General features: G+C 37.0%; 1 protein-coding gene across 3 annotated transcripts in view; it reads right to left on the minus strand.

Annotated features, from left to right (window-relative positions):
• The window catches only part of NBAS (NBAS subunit of NRZ tethering complex), a 149,327-nt gene that overhangs the window by 109,531 nt on the left and 17,555 nt on the right, over positions 1–22,241 (minus strand). For all 3 annotated transcript variants that reach the window (XM_039334803.1, XM_039334812.1, XM_039334799.1), the window contains exons 10-19: positions 20,662–20,806; positions 19,283–19,348; positions 18,160–18,288; positions 13,089–13,152; positions 10,970–11,163; positions 7,491–7,748; positions 5,949–6,074; positions 4,584–4,735; positions 2,035–2,172; positions 803–881 (exon numbers count right to left, since the gene is read on the minus strand). In XM_039334803.1, coding sequence (XP_039190737.1) covers positions 803–881; positions 2,035–2,172; positions 4,584–4,735; positions 5,949–6,074; positions 7,491–7,748; positions 10,970–11,163; positions 13,089–13,152; positions 18,160–18,288; positions 19,283–19,348; positions 20,662–20,806 — 1,351 coding nt within the window. The remainder of the gene's footprint in view (positions 1–802; positions 882–2,034; positions 2,173–4,583; positions 4,736–5,948; positions 6,075–7,490; positions 7,749–10,969; positions 11,164–13,088; positions 13,153–18,159; positions 18,289–19,282; positions 19,349–20,661; positions 20,807–22,241) is intronic.

Consider the following 22,241-nt stretch of genomic DNA (forward strand, 5'->3'; position numbering starts at 1 on the left):
GATAACTAAAATCCAAATAACAGATTGAAAATATAAAAAAGATCAGATGAACCTTTTGTACCTTTGTACAGGTAGTCCTCGATTTACATCCATAACTGAGCCCAAAATTTCTGTTGCTAAGCGAGACAACTTAGCAACAGAAATTTTGCCCCATTTTATGATATTTCTTGCCACAGTTGTTAAGTGAATCATCACACGGTTAGTAGTGACATGGTTGTGAAGTGAACCTGGCTTCCACAGTGACTTTGCTTGTCAGAAGGTCGCAAAAATGACATGACCCCGAAACACCAAGAGCCGAGGTGGCGCAGCAGTTAGAGTGCAGTACTGCAGGCCACTTTAGCTGACTGTGTTCAGCAGGTCAGCGGTTCAAATCTTACCGGCTCAAGGTTGACTCAGCCTTCCATCCTTCCAGAGTAGGTAAAATGAGGACCCAGATTGTTGGGGGCAATGTAAAATATATATACATTGCTTACTGGTCTACACCGCTTAGAGAGTGCTTACACTTAAAGCCGTATATAAGTCTCATAAATAAATAAATAAATAAATAAATAAATAAATAAATAAATAAATAAATAAACACTGCAGCTGTCAAAAATACGAGTCAATTGCCAAACGTCTAAATTTTGATGATGTGACCACGGGGATGCTGCAATGGTCATAAGGGTGTAAAACAGTCATAAGTCACTTTTTTCAGTACCACTGTAATTTTGAATGGTCACTAAATGAACTGTTGTAATTGAGGACTACCTATATAATGAGGTGCAGGTCAACCAATACAACCCACAGTTTAAATTTGATGTACCTCATATGTTGCAAGTCGATCCAAAAAGGCTAGCAGTTTCAATCTGCAGCGACATAATTCTTTCTGTTCCAGAGTTAATCTGTTTATTAATAAATGGTGGAGAGAGTTTTGTATGTTTTCAAAGACTGGTAAGAAAAAAAATAAACCAAATAAAATCATACATATTGACATCCAGTTTTAAGCAAGAAATATATCTTTTAAAAAGTAATTTCAATCTAGTTTTAAATATTTCTAGCTACATTATTTGATCACCTGGATGTGCCAAATGATACAGCTGGAATCCCACTAAATGTCTTATATTACATAGTGATGGCCCTTATCCAAAATGCCATGCATAATTTAGGATTTGCATCTAAATATTTTTTTTTCTTTTGAAGAAATTTACCTACATTGCAGGTAGGTAAGCATTATATACACTCAGATCTCATCTGAATGAATACTCTAGAGCAGGGGTGTCAAACTGTCGGCCCACGGGCCGGATGCGTCATGCAGAAGCCGCACCCACCCCAGCTCTGGCAAGGGGGAAAAAGTCACAATGCGTCAAGACACGTCACGTGACATGGTGAGTTTGACATGGTTCTCAACCTTTTTAATGCCGCGACCCCCAACCGGTCGTAAGTCGAGGACTACTCAACTGGTGCAGCACCGTTTGCAGAATGGGACTTTTGGCAGGCTCAGCAGGGCAGAGACAGCCTGGACAATTCCTAGTGGCTTTTGAAAGCCAATAGAAGTAGACTCTATTCAAGAGAGTCTATTCTATTGGCTTGCAAAAGCCAATAGAATAAAAGGGAGTAGCACAGCTAAGGAAAAGGGGGAAAAAATGGCGGACTGTGTTGTTTGGCGACCCCCATGAAATGGTCGTTCGACCCCAAATGGGGTCCCAACCCACAGGTTGAGAACCACTGCTCTAGAGGAACCATTCACATGCTGGATAAGAACTCAGGCAGTTGAAGTATAACACAACTTGAGAATCTCCAGTAGAGAAAGGCTATTTTAAAGCAATCAATTGTGCATTAGGCAACTAAAAACGATTAGGTGTTTGAGTTGTGTAACTGTTTCCACATTTGAAGCCTCAATAGGAAATTCAATAAATTGGACTATTCAAAGAATACTGTTTGGTCATATACATTATTTATTACTCCCATTGGAATCAGAATGTATTTAACTCTTCATAAGCATGCATTGAACATTACAAAAAGCAAGAAGAGACTGAACTTAGTAAATTCATTTACTTTGAGAAGTTTACTGATTTTAGAAGTTCTTGACGCTTTATGGCTTCCTGCTCCTTTCTATACTCTGCTTCTTCCTCTGGTGTTAAAAATTCTTCATAAAGTAGTTCATCAATGTCTACGTCACCTGGTAAGATAAATCTGGGGGAATAACAATAATGAAAGAATAAAAAAAATGATTATTTAATCAATAGGCAGATTTTTGTTCAATTTACAGCTTTTGAACTTTTAGATTACAATATATTTTTTTTAAAAAAAATTGAAGTGTTTTTGCCCTTTTCAGCAGATGAAACCTTTTGCTGTTATCTATTAAATGAAACAACATAAATATTTCAATATAATGGCTTTATGCTGTTACAATAAAATATCAGTGAAAACTTTATTAAAAAAATATTGCTATTTGTACTTTTTTATTTCAATAAAGTAGAGTTGGGTGTGTATCACTTACTAAGGCTATGTTTTTAAAATGTCCAGATATACTTAGATGTAAAATCAAACTTAAAAGAAGTGCTTATAAAAACTGCAGACAGCAATATGGTTCTTTGAAAAACAACTAATAGACTGGCTAAAAACTTTACTTTGCATTTTGTGAAAATGTTGTCAACAAATGTTTAACAGAACAATTGGAGCTGAAGTGACAGGACTGTCATTTGCAGCTGAACATAATGTGTTTTATTTACACCATTTTTAGATCACTTGATGAATAAAACTGTCCCTAGTGGAATTTGAGGACTGACTTATAGTCCAGGGACTACAAGTGGAAAAGGCATCATATTTTTGGCACTTTCAAACAGAAAACAGTGCACTCATGAAGTTTGATATAGTAGTTAAGGCACCAGGCTAGAAAATGGGAGATCCTGAGTTCAAGTTTCGTCTTATCCATGAAAGTCAGCTGGGTGACTTTGGACTGGTCACTTTCTTTCAGCCCAACCACTTCACAGGTTTGTTGTTGTGGGAAAAAAAAAAAGGAGGAAGGTGTGTTGGATATGTTCACCACCTTATTTGTAAAAATAATTTAATTTATTTGCCACTCACCTCATGATTCAGGCAACTCTGAGTGGCTTACATGAAGATAAAACAAATATTTCACGATTATAAGTATAAACACGGACTAAGATTACAAGATTACAAAAATTAACCTGCCACCTCCAGCCAACAGCTGCTTCTTCAGGAACCCATGCTAGCTGGCACAGCCAGGGTTTAAGGTGGGATATGCATAAATAAATAAATAAATAAATAAATAAATAAATAGCTTCTCTAAAGTCACGAGTACATTTGAGTGCCTGCTTCCTACTTAGCAGAACAGAGTCAAACTTATACCAAGATACTAGGAAAGAGGATTGCAGGCATGAAAGATTCCAAGGGCATTATTGCTATTGTGAATAAAAGTTTTCTATATTCAATTGCCATTTATTGAAATGAGAACTGTATTAATTTAAGGTTGGCAAAAGAGAATATTATTGGAAGAAGAGAAAATTAAGTAAAGCTATTACGTGGACTATAGAATTATAGAAATTAATTATTATTGATTGTTTTTAAAATACTAACCCAGACAACACGCTGTTTACCAAATATTAAGGTCTATGCTAAAAATCAATAAAATATATTTAAAAAAAAAAAGTTTTCTTGCATGGGTCTAATTCATCTTCCAATTAAATTTTATTCTTTTGAAAATTGTTTTGCAAGGAGCCAGGTTCATGCATTCAATTTTTCTGTTAAGACTGTGGTATTCAAAAGGAACCAGAGGTTACGCATCCATCACAAATTATTTTTTAAGCATGGGCTATGACAGTGATGGCAAACCTTTTAGAGAGCAAGTGCCCAAACTGCAACCCGAAACCCACTTATTTATCACCAAGCGCCAGGTGGGCGTGGCCCACTGGGTGTGCGTAGCTATGGTGGGTATGGCCAAGGTGGGCGTGGTCACCTCGATGTTGCTCATGGGCAGGGACTCCTGTGGAGGCCAGACAGGGTTGGGGGAGATCCAGGGGGTCTCTGGTGGGTGGGACAGTGGGCAGGAGGCTCGTCCTGCAGGGTGAGGGGAGGCGAGGTAGGGTGAGGGATGCCATTGTCGCAGGGCAAGGCGATGCAGGGGCCAGGGTGGCTGCTTCCTGACACCATTGGCCCCTGTACACAGAGGCCAGCGAGCACATGGGGGCTGACAGTGCCCCTTGACCGGTACACTTTAGGGCTCTGCAGCCCGCTGCCAGCAGTTCAGAGAAGCCACCTCTGAGCTCGACGGCCAGCCGACAGCTGAGGAGGCAATGCAGTGGGTCATGCCCGGGAAAAGGAGAGCATGTGAGGCCAGGAGGGATAGGACAGGGGGGAGGGAAACCAGCCCTGCTAGGATGCATCCGGCCATGTGGGACCTCAGCGAGTTAGCAGGCGGATGCTTGAAGAGGGATGGTTGTCATCTCTGGGGCATAGCGCGCATGCCCACAGAGAGGGTTCTGTGGCACGCGTGCCATAGGTTCGTCACCACTGGGCTATGAAATTCTCTTAATATAGACCGCAAAAGAAGACAGTGGAATCAATAAACCATTCTAACAAACCTGCCACCGTCTTCTCTTCTCCCTGTAGCTATAAGAGCCTCCAAGTCTGTCCCCTTTAAACCATACTGCAGCAATTCTTTAGCAGCATCCACATTTTCAGGAACTCTTTCCAGGCATTCATGAAGTACCCAAGAACGCTTCTTAATTTTGCTCTGCCCCACAAAAAAATAACAGGGAAAAAAACTACATTAACTTTTTTTTTTAGAACATTCTGATAATAAAGTAAGGAAGTGAAGTTTTGAATGCTTCACTATATCAAGTTAATCCATGTATCCATCTAGGACTATATCATCTTGTGCAGCCTCTCCAACAAATATTCTCTTCAATATTTCAGGCAAGAATCTTATACCTTTTCAGCATGGAAAAGCACTTTATCATAAATGTTGCACAAAATACTATTCCCATCTAGCACATGAATTGGAAATCAAAGCCAGTAGGCTACATTCAATCCATAAGCAGGCTTTAGGATTCTTCATTAACTGATCCAGATAGACTCAGGACACATGACAGAGAATATTGATCTGCTTGGCCAAAAAAAAAAATAACAATCTCTAATATATTGCCAAAGATTGTGATCAAAATATATCTTCATCAAGCACAAAGGCCTTTCTGTTTGTGCAAGAAAGCTCGGTTAAACACATTTAATTTTTCAATATAACTCCTCCTTATAGCACTGCAGAAAATCTCTTTAATCCTTAGGAATAGCTTTTGGAGTATACAATAAGAGTGAAAAGGGAGGTAACCCTACTTACTGTTAGTCCTCAACTTATAACCACAATCCAAAATTTCTGTTGTTAAACAAGACATTTGTTAATTGAATTTTGTCTCATTTTACGACCTTTCTTGCCACTGTTGTTAAGTGAATCATTGCAGTTGTTAGTAACAAGTGCTGTTAAGTGAAGCAGGCTTTCCCCATTGACTTTGCTTGTGAGAAGATCAGAAAAGGAGATCATGTGCAACCATCATAAATATGAGTCAGTTGCCAACTGTCTGAATTATGATCACCTGCCATGGGGATGCTGCAACAGTGGTAAGAGTGAAAAACGGTCATAAATTACTTTTTTCCAGTGCTGTTGTAACTGTCAACAGTCACTAAATGAACTGTTGTAAATTGAGGACTACCCGTAACTTATTTACATGCTTATTAAATTTATTTGCAAAGTTCTATGTCAGGGGTAGGCAACCTTGCCTCTTTTATGAGTCGTGGACTTCAACTCCCAGAATTCCTGAGCATGGCTGGCTCAGGAATTCTGGGAGGTGAAGTCCACGAGTCATAAAAGAGCCAAGGTTGCCTACCCCTGCTCTATGTAGATACAGCATCTGGAAAGATCGATATACATACTGTTTTTCCATAATAAAACCTACCAAATAATCTTGAATAGAAGCCACACTAACAGCAGATTTCCTCCATTGCCTCTGATAAACAAGGTCAGAATCAAGTTCATATGTCTGAGCTAGGGACAAAGCTTCCCCATATTCTTCATTATCAATCTAAAAAAAACAAACATATAGAAATCAAAGCAGTTCACCTGGGCTCCATTGCAAGAGTCAGCTTCTCTGATGCAAAACATTTTATTATTTTAACATTTAACACTTATTTTTATTCCGAGACTCAGTAAACATATGTACTAATCACATATAATCCTCTCTGAGATAGTTCTTAGCCAAAAGCAATTGGTCAATGTGTAGTGTGAAAGTGGACAACCGGAGAACTTTTCTATTCGTGCTGAACGCCTAGCAGTCTTACACTAACGGTGTAAGTTTGTAATTCAGTTAACGCAATCAACAGAAGGAATTTGCAAACAGTACATAATGCTAGGTACCCGACATTCAATTTTATACACCAATCACATGGCAACCGCTATGCCACCAGAGTGAGAATTTTTCCTCAGGTACTGCAAATTTTAAATGCTAAGCAAGGAAATGAAATCTCCTCATGGCAGACATTTTGTGCTGAGGAAAGGCATTAAGCATTTATTAAGTGGAAAAAATTATGGAAAAAGCCCACTTCCACCCGTCTTCTCATAAGAAAACCAAACAGCCACCACTTTTTTTGTGGAATGTGAAAACAAATGAATAGACTTCTCCACGGTTCCTATCCTAACACATTACCTAGAATGCAAATCTAACAAAATTAGCCTAACAAAATCTAATGAAAATAGTGACTGGTAAATTGCATCAGGCTAGAAACCAGGAAATTGTGAGTTCTAGTCCAGCCTTGGGCATGAAAGTCAATCGGGTGACCTTGGGCCAATCACATTCTCTGAGCCCAACTCACCTCAAAGGGTTGTGGGGGAAATAGGAGGAGAAAGGTGTGTTTGGATATGTTGGCCACCTTGAGTTATTTGTAAAAATAACAAAGGCAGGATATAAGTAAACAAATAAACTCAAAACTTACCGTATATTCCGGCGTATAGGGCGACCCGGCGTATAAGACGACCCCCGAGTTCGACGCCGGGTCGCAAGACGATCACGCCAAGTCGCAAGATGATCGATGCCGAGTCGCATATAAGACGACTTTCTAGGCATGCGACTTGGCATCGATTGTCTTATACGCCGGAAACTACGTTATTTCCGGCGTATAAGACGACTTTCTAGGCATGCGACTCGGCATCGATTGTCTTATACGCCGGAAATAACGTTATTTCCGGCGTATAAGATCATTGATGCCGAGTCGCATGCCTAGAAAGTCGTCTTATACGCCAGAAACTACCTTATTTCCGGCGTATAAGACGACTCGGCGTATAAGACGACCCCCGAGTTCGGAGGCTGTTTCATCGCTCTCAAAAGTCGTCTTATACGCCGGAATATACGGTAACCATCTAAAACATACAAATAATTTCAGGTCCTACACTATTTTAAGGATATATTTTTTTTAAAATCACTCTTACTTGGAGAAGTGCTTACCTTCCTTTGGTATAATTCCTCAGGGGTTGTGGATCTCAGATTCACAAGTCGGTAATTCTTTATAATTGTGCGAGGACGCTTCCTTGGAGGAGCAAAACGTTCCATTTCGGTTACAAAATAAAGTCCTTGCTTAAGGTAACCAAAATAGCGGGCCTTTGCAGACAATTCATCATCTGAATCCGAGTCGTCTTCTCCTTCGTCTTCATCACCAGGCCTGTTCTCTGAGCGCAATCTCTTTGGAGCAAACTTCACCTCACACTGCAAAGAAAGCCATTCTTACTAAACAGCACAATGTATCACACTTTTAAGTCTGTCAGGCTTCAGCACCCAAAGAGGCAATAAGTTACCACAAAGCTGCTGGAAGCAAAGAGAAGCAAGCAAACAAAAGATCAGTGGAAAATGATTTCCCTCTCAAGCACCCAGGTTATTACGCTGGGTGGGACATTAGCATCACTTTCACCCTGTAAAGATATGGTACATCCCATTGGATTAGCATTTGAATTCTGCATGATTTTTTTTCTAACAAATTAAATGTTGATATTAAACTGGAGATGAAGGTTTTGATGGACTGGTGCAATAAAAATAACCTGGTTTTGAATGTTAATAAAACAAAGGAGATCATTGTTGATTTTAGAAAGAGCCGGCATAGTCATTCTCCACTTTGTGTTAAGGCTGCAGCTGTGGAGGTGGTCAATTGTATTAAGTACCTGGGAGTGCAGATAACTAACAATCTGACTTGGTCTCTTGATACATTATCTTTAGTGAAGCGTGCAAACCAGTGTCTGCATTTCCTGAGTTGGATGAAAAGAGCACATCTTTCTCCTTCTGTCCTGACCACTTTTTACAGAGGCCCGATTGAGAGCGTTTTAACAAACCATCACTCTTTGGTTTGGTGGTAGCAGAGCCTCAGATAGAAGGTCCATACAGAGAGTGGTAAGGACAGCTGAGATTATAAGAAGCTCGCTTCCCGTTATTCAGCTTATAAGTGCTTTGTGCTTAGCATCGTTAGAGACCCCCCACACACCCACTTCACAATCTGTTTCTGTTGCTCCCCTCTGGGAGGAGGTTTCAAAGTATTTCTAGCAGGACTACTAGATTCTGTAACAGCTTTGTTATGCCCTCCATCTTGTAAATTCGCAGGATTCTTTTTTTTTTTTGCCATGTATATGTACACATTCGAACTAGATGTGATGTTTCTCTGTGTCATATGTGTGTGTGTACGCAGATATATGCCTAATGGTATTTTTTGACAGCTGAATGCTACAAAATTTTATTTGAATGTATGCTGATTAGTGGAGATTTAAAGGGAGGATAAAGATTCTATTCTATTCTATTCTATTCTATTCTATTCTTTCTATTCTACTTTGTCACTATGCAGCATACTATTGCATTAGCAATTGTGCCTACTGAATATTAAAAATTATTTTGAAATGCAAAGCTATATGGTTCTACCTGTGATCATGGCTATTAACTACTTTACTTCTAGAGAAATAAAAAAGTAAAGTAATTAGAACTACCCAGCACTGCACTGTAAATACACACAGATGTGCATGTATATACACACATATGGAGAGCACTAAAAATAATTAGCCAACACCTGGTTAAATCTAAAGCTGAAGTAAATGAAAGCAGATTTGGACTAATACAGGTACCATATCCATCTCTAAAAAACCAGGCCCCAAAATTCATACAAACAGCCATGAGGATCTTGCACAAAGACAAGTGAAAAACTCCAAAGAAGATTTACCAGGGTTATCGATAAGACTATTGAATATAGGCAGCATAAAATGATGACATTTAATCAAAAGGGAACTCTAGTAGAGAGACTACCACAAGAATGAACATAAAGAGTTTAACAGTTCTATTTACCACCTACTTAGACAAGTTTTATCATAAAGTTGTAATTATGATAAATATCTCATTAGATGGGTGCTTATTATTAGTATCTTTGTGTGCAAGTACATTTCCTTATGATTATTTGAAGAAAACATTGTAATTTTATGGCCGCAGCTTGCAAGATATGTCAGGGGTTTTTTTTTAAATGGAAGGTACTCATTAAAAAATAAGTCTTAAAATATTCATGGTTAATAAGGACAGTAATTACTGTTGACTTTGGATTTAACCTCCCTATTAAAAATGAGCATGACTGCATTTCTGTACATTCTTGAGTATTACAGAGATGATTTCCTTCCTTTACCTGAGTTTTAGTCTTCATTTTCTCTCTAAAAAGTGCCAAATGATCCATGACATTTGAAGATTAGTCCATTGTGTTCACAAACAGGTAAAACAATTCAACCAAAACCAAATTAGCTACCTTACTTAGGAGCTGGAGAAGATTTAGCCCCAGAAACCAAAGTCCCAGATTTATTTGGTACTATCTATCTACTACCTTGCCCTGGTGGTGTATTGGTTAGAATGCAGTACTGCAGGCTACTTCTACTCACTCCTGGCTGCCAGTTTGGCAGTTCGAGTCTCACCAGTTCAGGGTTGACTTAGGCTTCCATCCTTCCGAGGTCCATAAAATGAGGACCCAGATTGTTGGGGGCAATATGCTGACTCTGTACACCACTTAGAGAGGGCTATAAAGCACTGTGAAGTGGTATATAAGTCTAAGTGTAATTGCTATTGCTATTAAACTTCCAAATCTGGCTTTCTTTGACTTTTATTTACATTTAACACAACTTCTAAAATTACATCCAACCTTGGCACGTAAAAGCTAGACTCTTTTCATACCTGCTTTCTACCAAACATAGAATGTGTTTCAACTAAAATAGAAAATGCTTTGACCAATAGATATTCAAAAATGGAAATAATTGTTACTTCATTCCAATTATTCTAGGAGTATTCATCAGAGCACCTAACAATTCCTAATTTGAGATCTGCAATGAAGTGCATCTGAAGGATGCAAATTTCATCCCTTTAATATCATTTTCTTTTCTAGTTGCTTTACCTTTTCCCTCTATGCTTGATGAAGCATTCTACAACACTTAAAAGCCTGCATGTTACTGTTATTTATTAATTGATCTAATTAAGGTATTACCAAAATACAAAATGAATATTGTAATGAAAACCTCTCAGATCAAACCTCAAAACTGTATGCTATCATTTCATCCTGCAAGCACACACGAAGATTTAAAGCTTTTACTTTCATCTCCAATGATAACAATGCAAAATTATAACACTGGCTTATCTCAAAAGAACAGCAGCTAACATTAACTACATCTTAAGGCACGGGAAGAGAACATTTTAACCTTCTGCTGGTGGGCATGAGAGAGCAAGGGAGTATGCACATCACAGACTCCCTACGTGCAGAAGAAACTCTAGGATCTTTATGACAGGGAAACAAATACATTCTGTTTTATTCTAATAAAGGAAATATTTTTAAATTTCATTTTAAAAGGCATAAGAAGATTTTTGCAAGGTGATATGTCATATATGTACAATCAACAACCTCCTTCGGTTTTGCAAATTCTTCCTACCTCCAAACATAGAAATCCTCCATCATGAGCCGATGTGACCTGAGGAGAGCTTTCAAACCATTCACAGGATTTCCCCAACAGGTTTTTCAAGTTCTTCACTGATGACACTGTCAGAGCACCTGAACAGCGAGCCAAAATGACAGAATTCTTCCCCCACCAGTTTATATCTATCAATGGATAAAAAGATTCTTTGTCTAGAGGGTGAAAGAAGACAGAGAGAGAAAAAGAAATTTTAACTTTTCAAGGATTTAAACAGAACAATTACTTAATTGCTTAATTAAGCAATTCATTTACTTAATAAAACAGAGCATCATTTTAATAGCCAAATATCAACAAAGCACAGAGACCAACTTCTCCTCATTTTAATGAGGTATTTAAATTAAGCCTTGCATTAAATGCACTTTCCCTAAATAAGAAAATTTCCATAAGTAGCTTCCTTAAATAAAGAATATTCTCCAGTCCAACAATACTGGACAATTTTCAGTCAGGTTCCACCTTTCCCCTTTTAGGGAAGGTTGTAAAGAAGGTGCTAGAAGCTATGTATGAAGCTAAAAAGGCGTTTGAGGAAGCTGATTATATCTGGGCCTTTTCTAGTTCAGATTCAAGCCAGGTATAGCATTAGTTATGCTTGTGGATGCTCTCTACAAGACAATAGTGATGCATCTGTCTTTGTCCTCCTAGATCTCTCAGCAATCTTCAAAACCATCAATAGGCATCAGGGCAGGAAGAAAGGAAACTGTGTTTCAGTGGTTCTCCTCCTTTCTCCAGGGACGATTTCAATTGGCATTGGTGGAGCGGGGGGGGGGGGAGGGGGGGAGGTCAAGTCCTGGGGCCCTCTTATAAGAGGTACCTCAGGGCTCAAATCTCTCCCCACTTCTATTGAATATCTACATAAAACTACTGGATGAGGTCATTGCATTTTTAATTATTTTTTCATGTCTTGCAAGCTATCCGAAGTTATGTATTTAACATGGGTGACTATACAGTATACATTTTCTGAAATAGTAAATGTTAAAGAATCTTTTTAAAAGAATGAAGCTAAGTAGTAGGGAACATCTATTCATACAAAGCAGAATAGAATTTTTAAAAATGTTCAGAAACGTAGGTCATGCTGTCCCTCAGAGTAACAATGAGTAACATTTTTTTTATATAAATGGTAAATGGAATCAGCGGAAACTGTAATTACCATCGACAAGCTGAAATAATATGAGATAATATCATCCATGCTCTTTTCTGGACATTTATGAAAATTCACAATTACATTACTTCACACTGTTCCTTTTAAAATATTTAGGAAAATTGCCTAATTTTCTTTTGCTTAGCTGTAATATTTAAGACAATGTATATTTTAATTCAGGCACACACAATAGAAGTAAGGATGACTTATTACAGCTGGACCCGAATCCCAGAGATCTCTTAAAAAAGGACTGCAGTAATCCTGCACCATTTTTACCCACATCCACTTGCTTCAACCCTAACACTGCAACCAAAACAATTTGAAAACCATCAAAAGCACAATTTAATGGCAAATATTGGCAGTGAATTATCTGCAGCCATTCCTGTGGTTTAAAATATGCTTATTTGGGAGCAAATATAGAAAGAAGGGAATATCAAAATGGAAAAGAATGTAAGAAGATCCATTCTGAATCAGATGAAAAAGTTGATCTACTTCAGCAGAGGTAGTCAACCTTGGCTCTTTTATGACTCGTGGACTTCAACTCCCAAAATTCCTGAGCCAGCTGGCTCAGGAACTCTGGGAGTTGAAGTCCATGAGTCATAAAAGAGCCAAGGTTGACTACCCCTGTACTTCAGCATCCTTATTTATGCAGTGCTGTGCCTGTGAGTTCACAGAACACACATGAAGAAACAGATTTTTCCTACTGGGGATCCCCAGCAAGTGTGCTCAGAGACATGCCCTCCCTGAATCTGGTAATACATTACAGCTATTACAGAGCTCAAAAGTATGCAGGTAGAAAGTAATCGTAACATGTATCATTTAAATTACTGTAGAAAACAACATATTATGCCACAGTTTATATTCTGTAAATAGACTCATTAAAGGCATCGGTTTAAGAAAATCCCACTCTGTCAAACACAATATTAAGATTTGAATACCAACCTTTAATTTTCTTCCGCTTTTCCAGAGACAGTTTCCACTCCAGTTTGATTTCATCATATCCTGGCTAAAAGGAGAAGAATAAAAGTTTTCTTTCTAATTACGTATTTCAGGGTATCTCTCTCTTTCGAGAGTATTTCCTTGTACTAATGTAATTCTTAGGGGGAAGAAAGAAAAGTAAATATTTCGATAAATTCTACCGTACCACTGTTACATGAACGAAATGAAAGAACCTCAAAGCAATACATGACTGGATAAGATGGGAAAAGCCTCTATTGTAGACACATTCAAAAATTATATTAAACCCAGGCTTAACTTTAATCATGGTTAGTTGAAGACACTTGAATCCCACTGACTGATGGGATTCATCAAAGGTTGGTTCATTTTCCATTATCTTGTTTTCTTTGGCAAGATGACGACCAAAGCTGAGTCTTATATTTTCCCTTTGTTAACCCCTCCCCCCAAAAAGGTATTGTTCTCCCTGTCCCAATAAATGCTCCAGTCTCAATATTAAAATGTGGTTGGAGAGCATGCACTGGAACAGTCATCAGCGAGAGCACAGTTATTTAAGGTAGAAAAGAGGGTGGCTCTTACACAAATGCTACAGAGATTAGTTGGGGGTCATAAATTGGATGAGGCCTGGGAAGTCTTGCTGATCAAGCAGTGCAAATGAAACTTTTGAATTGCTGGTAAGAATCAATGTGTCAGCGCTGCTAACATCGGATGTTTTTGCATTGACAACAAAGGGAAATGTAGCTATCTTTTACCTTTTGCTTTTAGAGTTAGATGATGCTGGGAGGGGGGATATGAACGAAAGTTCAGCTAGACATAACAACACTAGACCTAGTGTGAGAAACAAGGTTATTGTAATCAGAGCTGATAAAGAATTGGCGGGCTGGAGAACTGGAGAGGAGGGCCCCCTTCAAGCTAATTTGGGAATGTGATTTATGATTGTTAATTGAAGGAAGGAATTGTGCTTTGATACTATGTGCTCAGGGGAGGGGGATTCAGTTTTTGGCTTGATTATGCACTGCTGATGTTATGCTACTCAAAATAAAGATTCTTTAAGGTAAACAAAGTTCTTTTGAGTTTCATCTGTCGGAACCATGACACAATGTGTGTACTCTGCATTAGAGGTGGATAAGAACTAGATGTGGATTCCAAGGCATAATGTGGTTCATAACTTGTATGTGCAAGCATGAAGAACATCTTTGAACACCTTAAAGTGGCTACATCTTTTTCTAGCTTGTATAGCTGATCTTCATAAATAATATTTGAACTTGGAAGATTGATTTGGTTTAATAATATAACTATAGATGCTATATTCCCGGGGTCCTCTGGCAAGACTGCTGTGGAGCTATGATAATTTTTACCCAAACAAGAAGAATATATATAAAAAGGAAAAAGGTATAAGAACTTTCAGGTTTTAAAGACATATTTTTAAAAAATTGGTCAATTCAGCAAAAAACAATAATTTTTTCAGGTTTATTGGCCCCTTTAAATAATATTTTTATAAGGTTGGCTATTATTTCCTCTGTGCTGGAGATATAACCCGTTTGAAGGAAATATAATTTATATATAATTATATGGACATGTCCATCTTACTGATTAGATATTATTCTGGTGAACAAATTCTTGGTATGAAGTTAAGGGTCAAGGAGATTAAAGTGCCATTAAATTATATTCTGTAAATTTGGCACTTCTCAATTTATGAAGAGGTTTAGCTATATCATGCCTGAACTGTGGCTAGTGATTATGCATTCTTCAAAGGATTCTAGTGTACCACAGTTGAAAAAAAATTAAACAGATTTTAGTTGGAGTGAAACTAACACTTACAGGTTAATTTCTTTATTAAGGAAACTTCATTTTCTAATTATTGAGGGGGTGGGGAATAAATACTCTAAACTATTTTGACTTTTATATGTGGCCAATATATTTGATTCTAATTAAAAATGAGAAATTTTAGTATATTCGTTGCCTTGAGTTGATTAAAATAAGACAAGATAACATCATCATTATCATCATCTAAAATTGTTTATTCTGTTTTCATATAAATAAATGTTCTCCTAGGCACATTATTTTACAACAACATTACTATCAGACCACTATTCACCTGTCTATTTCTGTTTTGACTATTTCACTGTTCAACACTCAAACTTATTCTTTATTTCTTCATCTTTAGACAAGACAGGCAGACTATATTGTTCTTCATGTTCATTAAAAATAGGATGTTGAAAGCATCAGTTTTGAATAGATTAAGCTGACTGATAGCCCTAATTTCTTCCTTCTCTTTTCCCAAGTCTGCATACATTTCAAACAATTATCTAGACCTGGTTTACTTAAAACTTATTTTCTTTATTCTGCAATGGTCTGCAACATGCCATGTCTTTGCTTCAGCACTGGGGCTGCAAATAAGGATTTGCAAATATTAAGATTTCATTCTATAAAAAATGTAGTCTATTATCCCTTCAAACAGGGCATTAAGCTCAGAAACTGCCAAATGACTGCAGTGCTAAATCTGCAGAATTGTATGGATACATTATCCCTTCATAGATGTTTTTGTTAGGCTAGAATAGGGTAACTCCAAAAGCCTATGACTTCTGAAATAATAGTATAAGTCTCCTTTTAAATACTGGAGAGAACATGCAAATTTATAGGCAATGACAGACACTGGGAATCCAGAACAGAATAACCATAGCATCCAACTACATGATGAGGAAAACCAACTTCTATTTGTTCTTTCCTTGTACATTAGTACTTAAAAATTTGTGACCCCTTTTGAATATTCAGTATTCCTGTATAAATATGACATAAAATGCAATCTGTTCTCGACAAAGTCTTGAAACTAGATAAAGAGAACCCAATTAACAAATGAGTCAAAAACATTATGTTTGTTCATTTATTTATTTACTGTTTATTCAGGTAAATGATTTCTTTATCGTCAATAAATAAATGAACAAGTATAATTTTAGTCCTCACTTAACGACCACTCGTTCAGCAAACATTCAAAGTTACAATGGCACTGAACAAGGAGACTTATGACTGATTCTCATACTTTCAAAGTGTCCCTGCTGTCAGGTGATCATAATTTGGTAATTGGCTCATAATTGCAATTGCTACAATGTCCCACAGTCACGTGATCACCATTAGCAACCTTCATTGCCAGCTTCTGACAAGCAAAGTCAATGGGGAAGCTGGCGGGTGGTCACATAGGGTGATCACATGACATCACATTTAATACAAGTAGCCCTCGACTTACAACAGTTCATTTAGTGACCGTTCAAAGTTACAATGGCACTGAAAAAGTGACCTATGACCATTTTTCATTGTTACAAATGTTGAGGCATCCCCATGGTCATGTGATCGAAATTCAGATGTTTGGCAACTAACTCATATTTATGACGGTTGCAGTGTCCCCGGGGTCATGTCATTGCCTTTTGCAGCATTCTGACAAACGAAGTCTATGGGGAAACCCAATTCACTTAACAACCATGTTACTGGCTTAACAACTGCAGTGATTCACTTAACAACTGTGTCGAGAAAGATAGTAAAATGGGGCAAAACTCACTTAACAAATGTTTCACTTAGCCACAGAAATTTTGGGCTCAATTGTGGTCATAAGTTGAAGACTATCTGTAACAATGTGGTTTCCCTTAACAACGGCAACTAGAAATCCCAAAACTGCTGTTGTAAGTCAATGTGATCACATGACATCATCCTTTATGACTGCGTCACTTAGCAATGGAGTAACTGTGGACCCAATTACCATTGCTAAACAAGGACTATCTAGATAAATGAACTAGATAGCTGATTTTGCCTAAAATAAAACAAAACAAAGCTTATTTTTTGAAATGTGAAAATGCTTTACGGGTTAGATATTATTTCACCTATGTTTTAAGCATCTCAATTTCTTCCATACTGAAAAAAGAAAGAAGGTTTATGCCTCTATAGCATCTTTCCAGATTAGAATTCAATTTTCTATATATTAACTTTGTTATTACTACATAAATGAGACTTAAGCAAATCTGGATAGGTAGATGATGAGTTTGGCCATTTTTTTATTATTATTATTAATCTCTGGAAATTATAATATGCAGATAGGAAACAAAACTTTTTAAGTGCTGCAGGTAAATGCATAAAGATACTTCTTCCTCAAACTGTACTGGAGTCATTCTACTAAAATAATTATTTCATTAATCAACCTATTTAGTGCAATCAGAAAATCTGATTCTTCCAGATGTTTAGGGTCAAAACTTATATAATTCCCAACCAGTGATTAGGTCCCTAAAGTCTAATAAAATGGAAGCCCAAGGTATCTGGAAGAATACATAGAACAAACCCATCAGGACCAAATTCGGCAGTCCATCTGCATTTAAAAGACAAAGGCCACTCTTTCAAAGACAGTAAAGTCCACATTTTGGACAGAGAGGACCGCCAATTTGAAAGAAGGCTCAAAGTGGCCATCTATGTCAAAACTGAAAAGCCCTCTCTCAACAGAGGGGGAAGGATATAACATCATCTATCTCCAGTCTACAACACAGTCCTTTCAGTAGTTCCAAGAAGGCTCCACACCCATTTGCACTACTCAGGTGACTCTGATGACACAAATAAACCTCAACAACACAGATAAGCATCAACAACTCTCTAAAAGAATGCAAATGACCAGCTGACTGCAAGGAATATATATCTTTCCATTCCCCACTATCCAATCAGAGCTGAAGAAGCTTCTTGGATGAGAAGTGAAATGTCTTCAAAGAGAAAAAAGAAAGTCCAGTTGCCTCGTGGAAAAAGCACCTTTCGGATGATCTGGAAGAATACTAGGTCATCTATTTCTCCTATAGTGTAAGCAAATCCAACCAAATTCAAAGGGACTCATAGTTAAAGTAGCCAAGCCCAATTAGTTTACTAAATCTATGTTTCTGTATAGAGATCAGTTCTAATGACCTTTTTTGTTCAATACGGAACCTATAAAGTAACTTTAAAAGGTCATTTCATTCTACCTATCCCCTTCCCACACCAAACCTCCCTTCTCCCCAGAAGAAACCCCACACATGTCACAGGTATGGCCACCTACCTGGTCACTTTGTTCCCATTCTCTTAGTTGTTTCAGAGAAGGAATGCTCCATATAGTCAGTCTTCCAGAGAAATGTATAACTGCTAGACGAGTGTTGTCTGGAGAAAGTCTCATTTTGAAGACACCATCCTATCACCGTCATTTCAGTGAAGGATGAAAACAGAAAGAAGAAAATTAGGAGAAACATTAACCTCACAATTCACATTTTCTGCCACTTCCAAAGTAGATATATTTCTCATTCGAGAGATTCCAGAGTATAAAATCTGAAATGGTTGTTCATGACTATGTGTCAATAGCAACATACTCCTACGAGTGTCTACTAGGAAGCAAGAAATGCTGAGTTCAGTGTACCATACTTCTACAGAAAGCCCAAGCAAAATCTGAAAATTTCCAATTAAAACTACCATTAAAGGCCATTATTCTTATGACGTCTTGTGTATAACTCTCATCAGATCCAAACATTCAACCCTGAAGCTGGATATGATTCACATTCATAAGCTGCAGGATGATGAATAGTTTCCATTAAATCTACACAAATTTGAAACAGTATTTAGAGTTTTCCTTACACTCAAGGACCCCCAAAATGATTAATTTCAGCTGTAATTATTTAAGTCACTTTTATCACCATTATATTGTTTTTGAACAGCCAGATGGCAATCAGAACGAAAAGTATATCCAACAATCTACAGGTAATCCTCAATTTAAAACAGTTCATTTGGTGACCATTCAAAATTACAACGACACTGAAGAAAGTGACTTATGACCATTTTTCACATTTGTGACCAATGCAGCATCCCCATAGTCACATGATCAAAATTCAGACACTTGGCAACTGACTTGCATTTAGGATGGTTGCAGAGTCCTGGGATCATGTGATCACCTGACAAGCAAAGTCAATGGAGAAGCCAGATTCACTTTACAACTGCATTATTAACTAGTACAGTGATTTGCTTAACAACTGTGCCAAGAAAGGTCATAAAATGGGGCAATGTTCAGTTAACAACTGTCTTGCTTAGCAGCAGAAATTTTGGGTCAATTGTGGTCATATGTTGAGGACTACCTGTACCTTCCTTAAAAGCACAGGAATCTTAATAATCAACAATTCTTGTATATTCTCCATTACCTTTTCCCTTCCTTGTCTGTTGTTAAATGAAAGATGAAAGATCTTAAACAATGAACTTTTTTTCACCTGTTAAAAACAAACTTGTATTAAATTCACTTTCTTTCTGTCAGACGCTAAGAGCAAAAGGAATGAAACTGAAATAAAATATACATAAAATACATATGTAGACTTCGGAAACTTCCTTAAAAACATAAATTACAGCAGTAGGGATTCCAAGCACTCATACTGTAACCTTAAAAATATTTTAAACTCAGTCAATAATTAGAAAAGAATATGGATTGACTTCTTACTATGCTGTTTTTACAATATATATATAGGAAACCTGATGCTCTGAAGATGTTTAGGTCTACCATTCCCACAATCTTCCTGTTAAATATAATGGCTGGCCCTGACGGATGTAAAATCAAAAACATCTGAAGAAACAAGACACTTAATATTAACGGTATATTAATAGCGGGTTTCAGATGGCTATTTCCAATATATATCATGATGGCATATTTAACACATTTAACACTTTAATGTAACCAGATTTAATCCTTTAGTTACTTTTGTAAAGCCAATAAACAGAATTCTCCTTAACTTGTAACCCTTGTAACAAGTCTGCAAAGTAAGAGCTGTTTTCCTCCCAAAACACCCAATTTTATTATTTTAAAATCTGTTAACAATTACAAGCATCCCAAAGCTAGGGTATTTTCCCCAAAGATTTGATGAAGATTCTTACATAGTTCAATAATAAATCATTCTATAATACAGAAGACAGCAGAACTTAATGGGATCTGAGTTGGCAGTGACTGATAGAAAAATGAATTTGGTGGCATGGTGGGAAATTCAACACTACCCAGTGCTTGAATTTGCATATCCAATTCCACATTACATAATGATCTTGGATCTTGACTTGATAAATTGATAAATTTGGACAGTATGATTTTGTCTTTTTATAAAATAAACCTCCCAAATGCCCCAGTATTGAAAAGAGTTGTATTTGATGTTTGCTGGACTTAATACTTCAATAGAAAAAGAGCTTAAATGTAGATCATGACTAAAAATGCTCCCCATACTTTCTCTAAAATTTAATAATCAGTGTAAATATACTTAGATGATGATGATCACGTCTTCTCCATCTGAGTACCCAACTATAGCAAAGTCTACCTAAAATTTAGGGATATGAATATTATATAGTCATAACCTCTGAATAATTACTTAACAAAGTGAAGTGTCGGTTCTACAGGGAACACTACACATTTATTATGGCTTATTGTAATGTCAAATGTAGGATCTGCCTATTAATGAATTTTGGGGATTTTACTCCAGTGCTTGTGATGGGATATCAATGACAGAAAATAAATGTAAATAGTCCAATACACTTTATTTATACTTACGATCCCAACATCGTCTTCGTAACTAGTAACCTGCTTATAATAGGGTGATCCAGAAAGAACTCTCCATACTGACAAACCACAACTACTTGCTTTAGACATTCCAGCTCCATCATCATCCACTTCATAGCCACCAATAATCAAGACTCTATCACAAAAAGATGACAGACAATTTAGTTTGGCATCCTCCAGTTCCTTAAATTTGCGCCATGGCAAAAAGTATTTTCAGCTGTCATAATTTAATAATTACTGATTTCAGCCTTTAAAACCATTATTTATATCATTCTGCCACCTGGGCATAACAAATCCCAAATCCCAATTCCTATTTAAAACTATTACTTAGAAAGAGAAAAAGAAAATCAAGAACTAAATCTCCCTGAATTCAGCTCTATTTGCCACTAAGTGTATGAGATTGTAAAGTAATTAATCTAGCAAGCTAATTTCCTAAGTAATTATGTGTTTCAATTTTTTTAGAACTCATTGTAAATTAAAAATATGTAGTGAGGAGATATGGCATCATTTACCCAAATAAAAGAATGAAAAAATGTTTTACACTTTTGGTTTTTTGCAAATAGTAAAATATTACCACCTAGTGGTAGATGAACAGACAAGCACATTTTGTCATGAATAATGCTTATAACTGTAATTTATTTCATTGGCTAGTTATCAAGTACGGAGTAATAAAAATAAATAAATTCATCCTTGCAAAAAAGAATTGTCTATTTAAATTCTTTATTAATTTTCCAACAGGCAAGAGATTTTATTCAATTCTGCTTTTAGATTTCCTGGCAATTTATTTTATTTTTTTTGGGCAATTCGGGTAACCATGATTTTATTTTAAAAATAATTAATGTTTTCTTTACTGTATCAATTTATGTAACCATTCATATTATACCCAAGACATTTTATTAGCTAAAAAAAGCACTGCAGCACAAGTTTAAAATTTTAAACAATTCTTCACAGAGCTGACAAAATGCAAAACAGAAGCAACAATTTAAGAGAGATGGCATCGTATTTCTCTGCTCACCAATTCGGAAATGATCTGAGCTCCTACAGGCACACAATTGTAATTGAAAGAAAGCTCACGGGAAGGAGATCAACCACAGAAATATTTGAATTACATTGAAAATGAGTTCAGAGTTATCAGGGAGCAAGGGGGAGAAAATGGGCAATGTAACAAATACAATAGTTCTCCCTTATGAGAAGCAAGGAAATTAGCCATTATACCCTGGGAAATGATATAAACCATGCACTGAAGTAATAATCAGGAACATTTATGCAAGATACACAATAAGTTATACTGAAGAGAGCCAGTTTTGCGTAGTGATAAAGATGCTGGGTTAGAAACCAGATGATGAGTGCTAGTCTTGTTTTAGGCATGAAAGCTGACTGGGTGACTTTGGGCCAGTCACTCTCTCTGCCCATCTCACCTCACAGGGTTGTTGTTATGGGGAAAATAGGAGGCAGGAGGATTAGGTATGTTTGCCACTGTGAGTTGACCAAAAATATATAAAAGGCAGAATAAAAATGATGATGATGATGATGGAGGATGATGGAGGAGGAGGAGGAGGATTAAGGGGTAG

Source organism: Crotalus tigris, unplaced genomic scaffold (genome assembly GCF_016545835.1).
Source record: "Crotalus tigris isolate CLP2741 ecotype Arizona unplaced genomic scaffold, ASM1654583v1 scf7180000017546.9332058, whole genome shotgun sequence".
Lineage (NCBI taxonomy): Eukaryota > Metazoa > Chordata > Lepidosauria > Squamata > Viperidae > Crotalus > Crotalus tigris.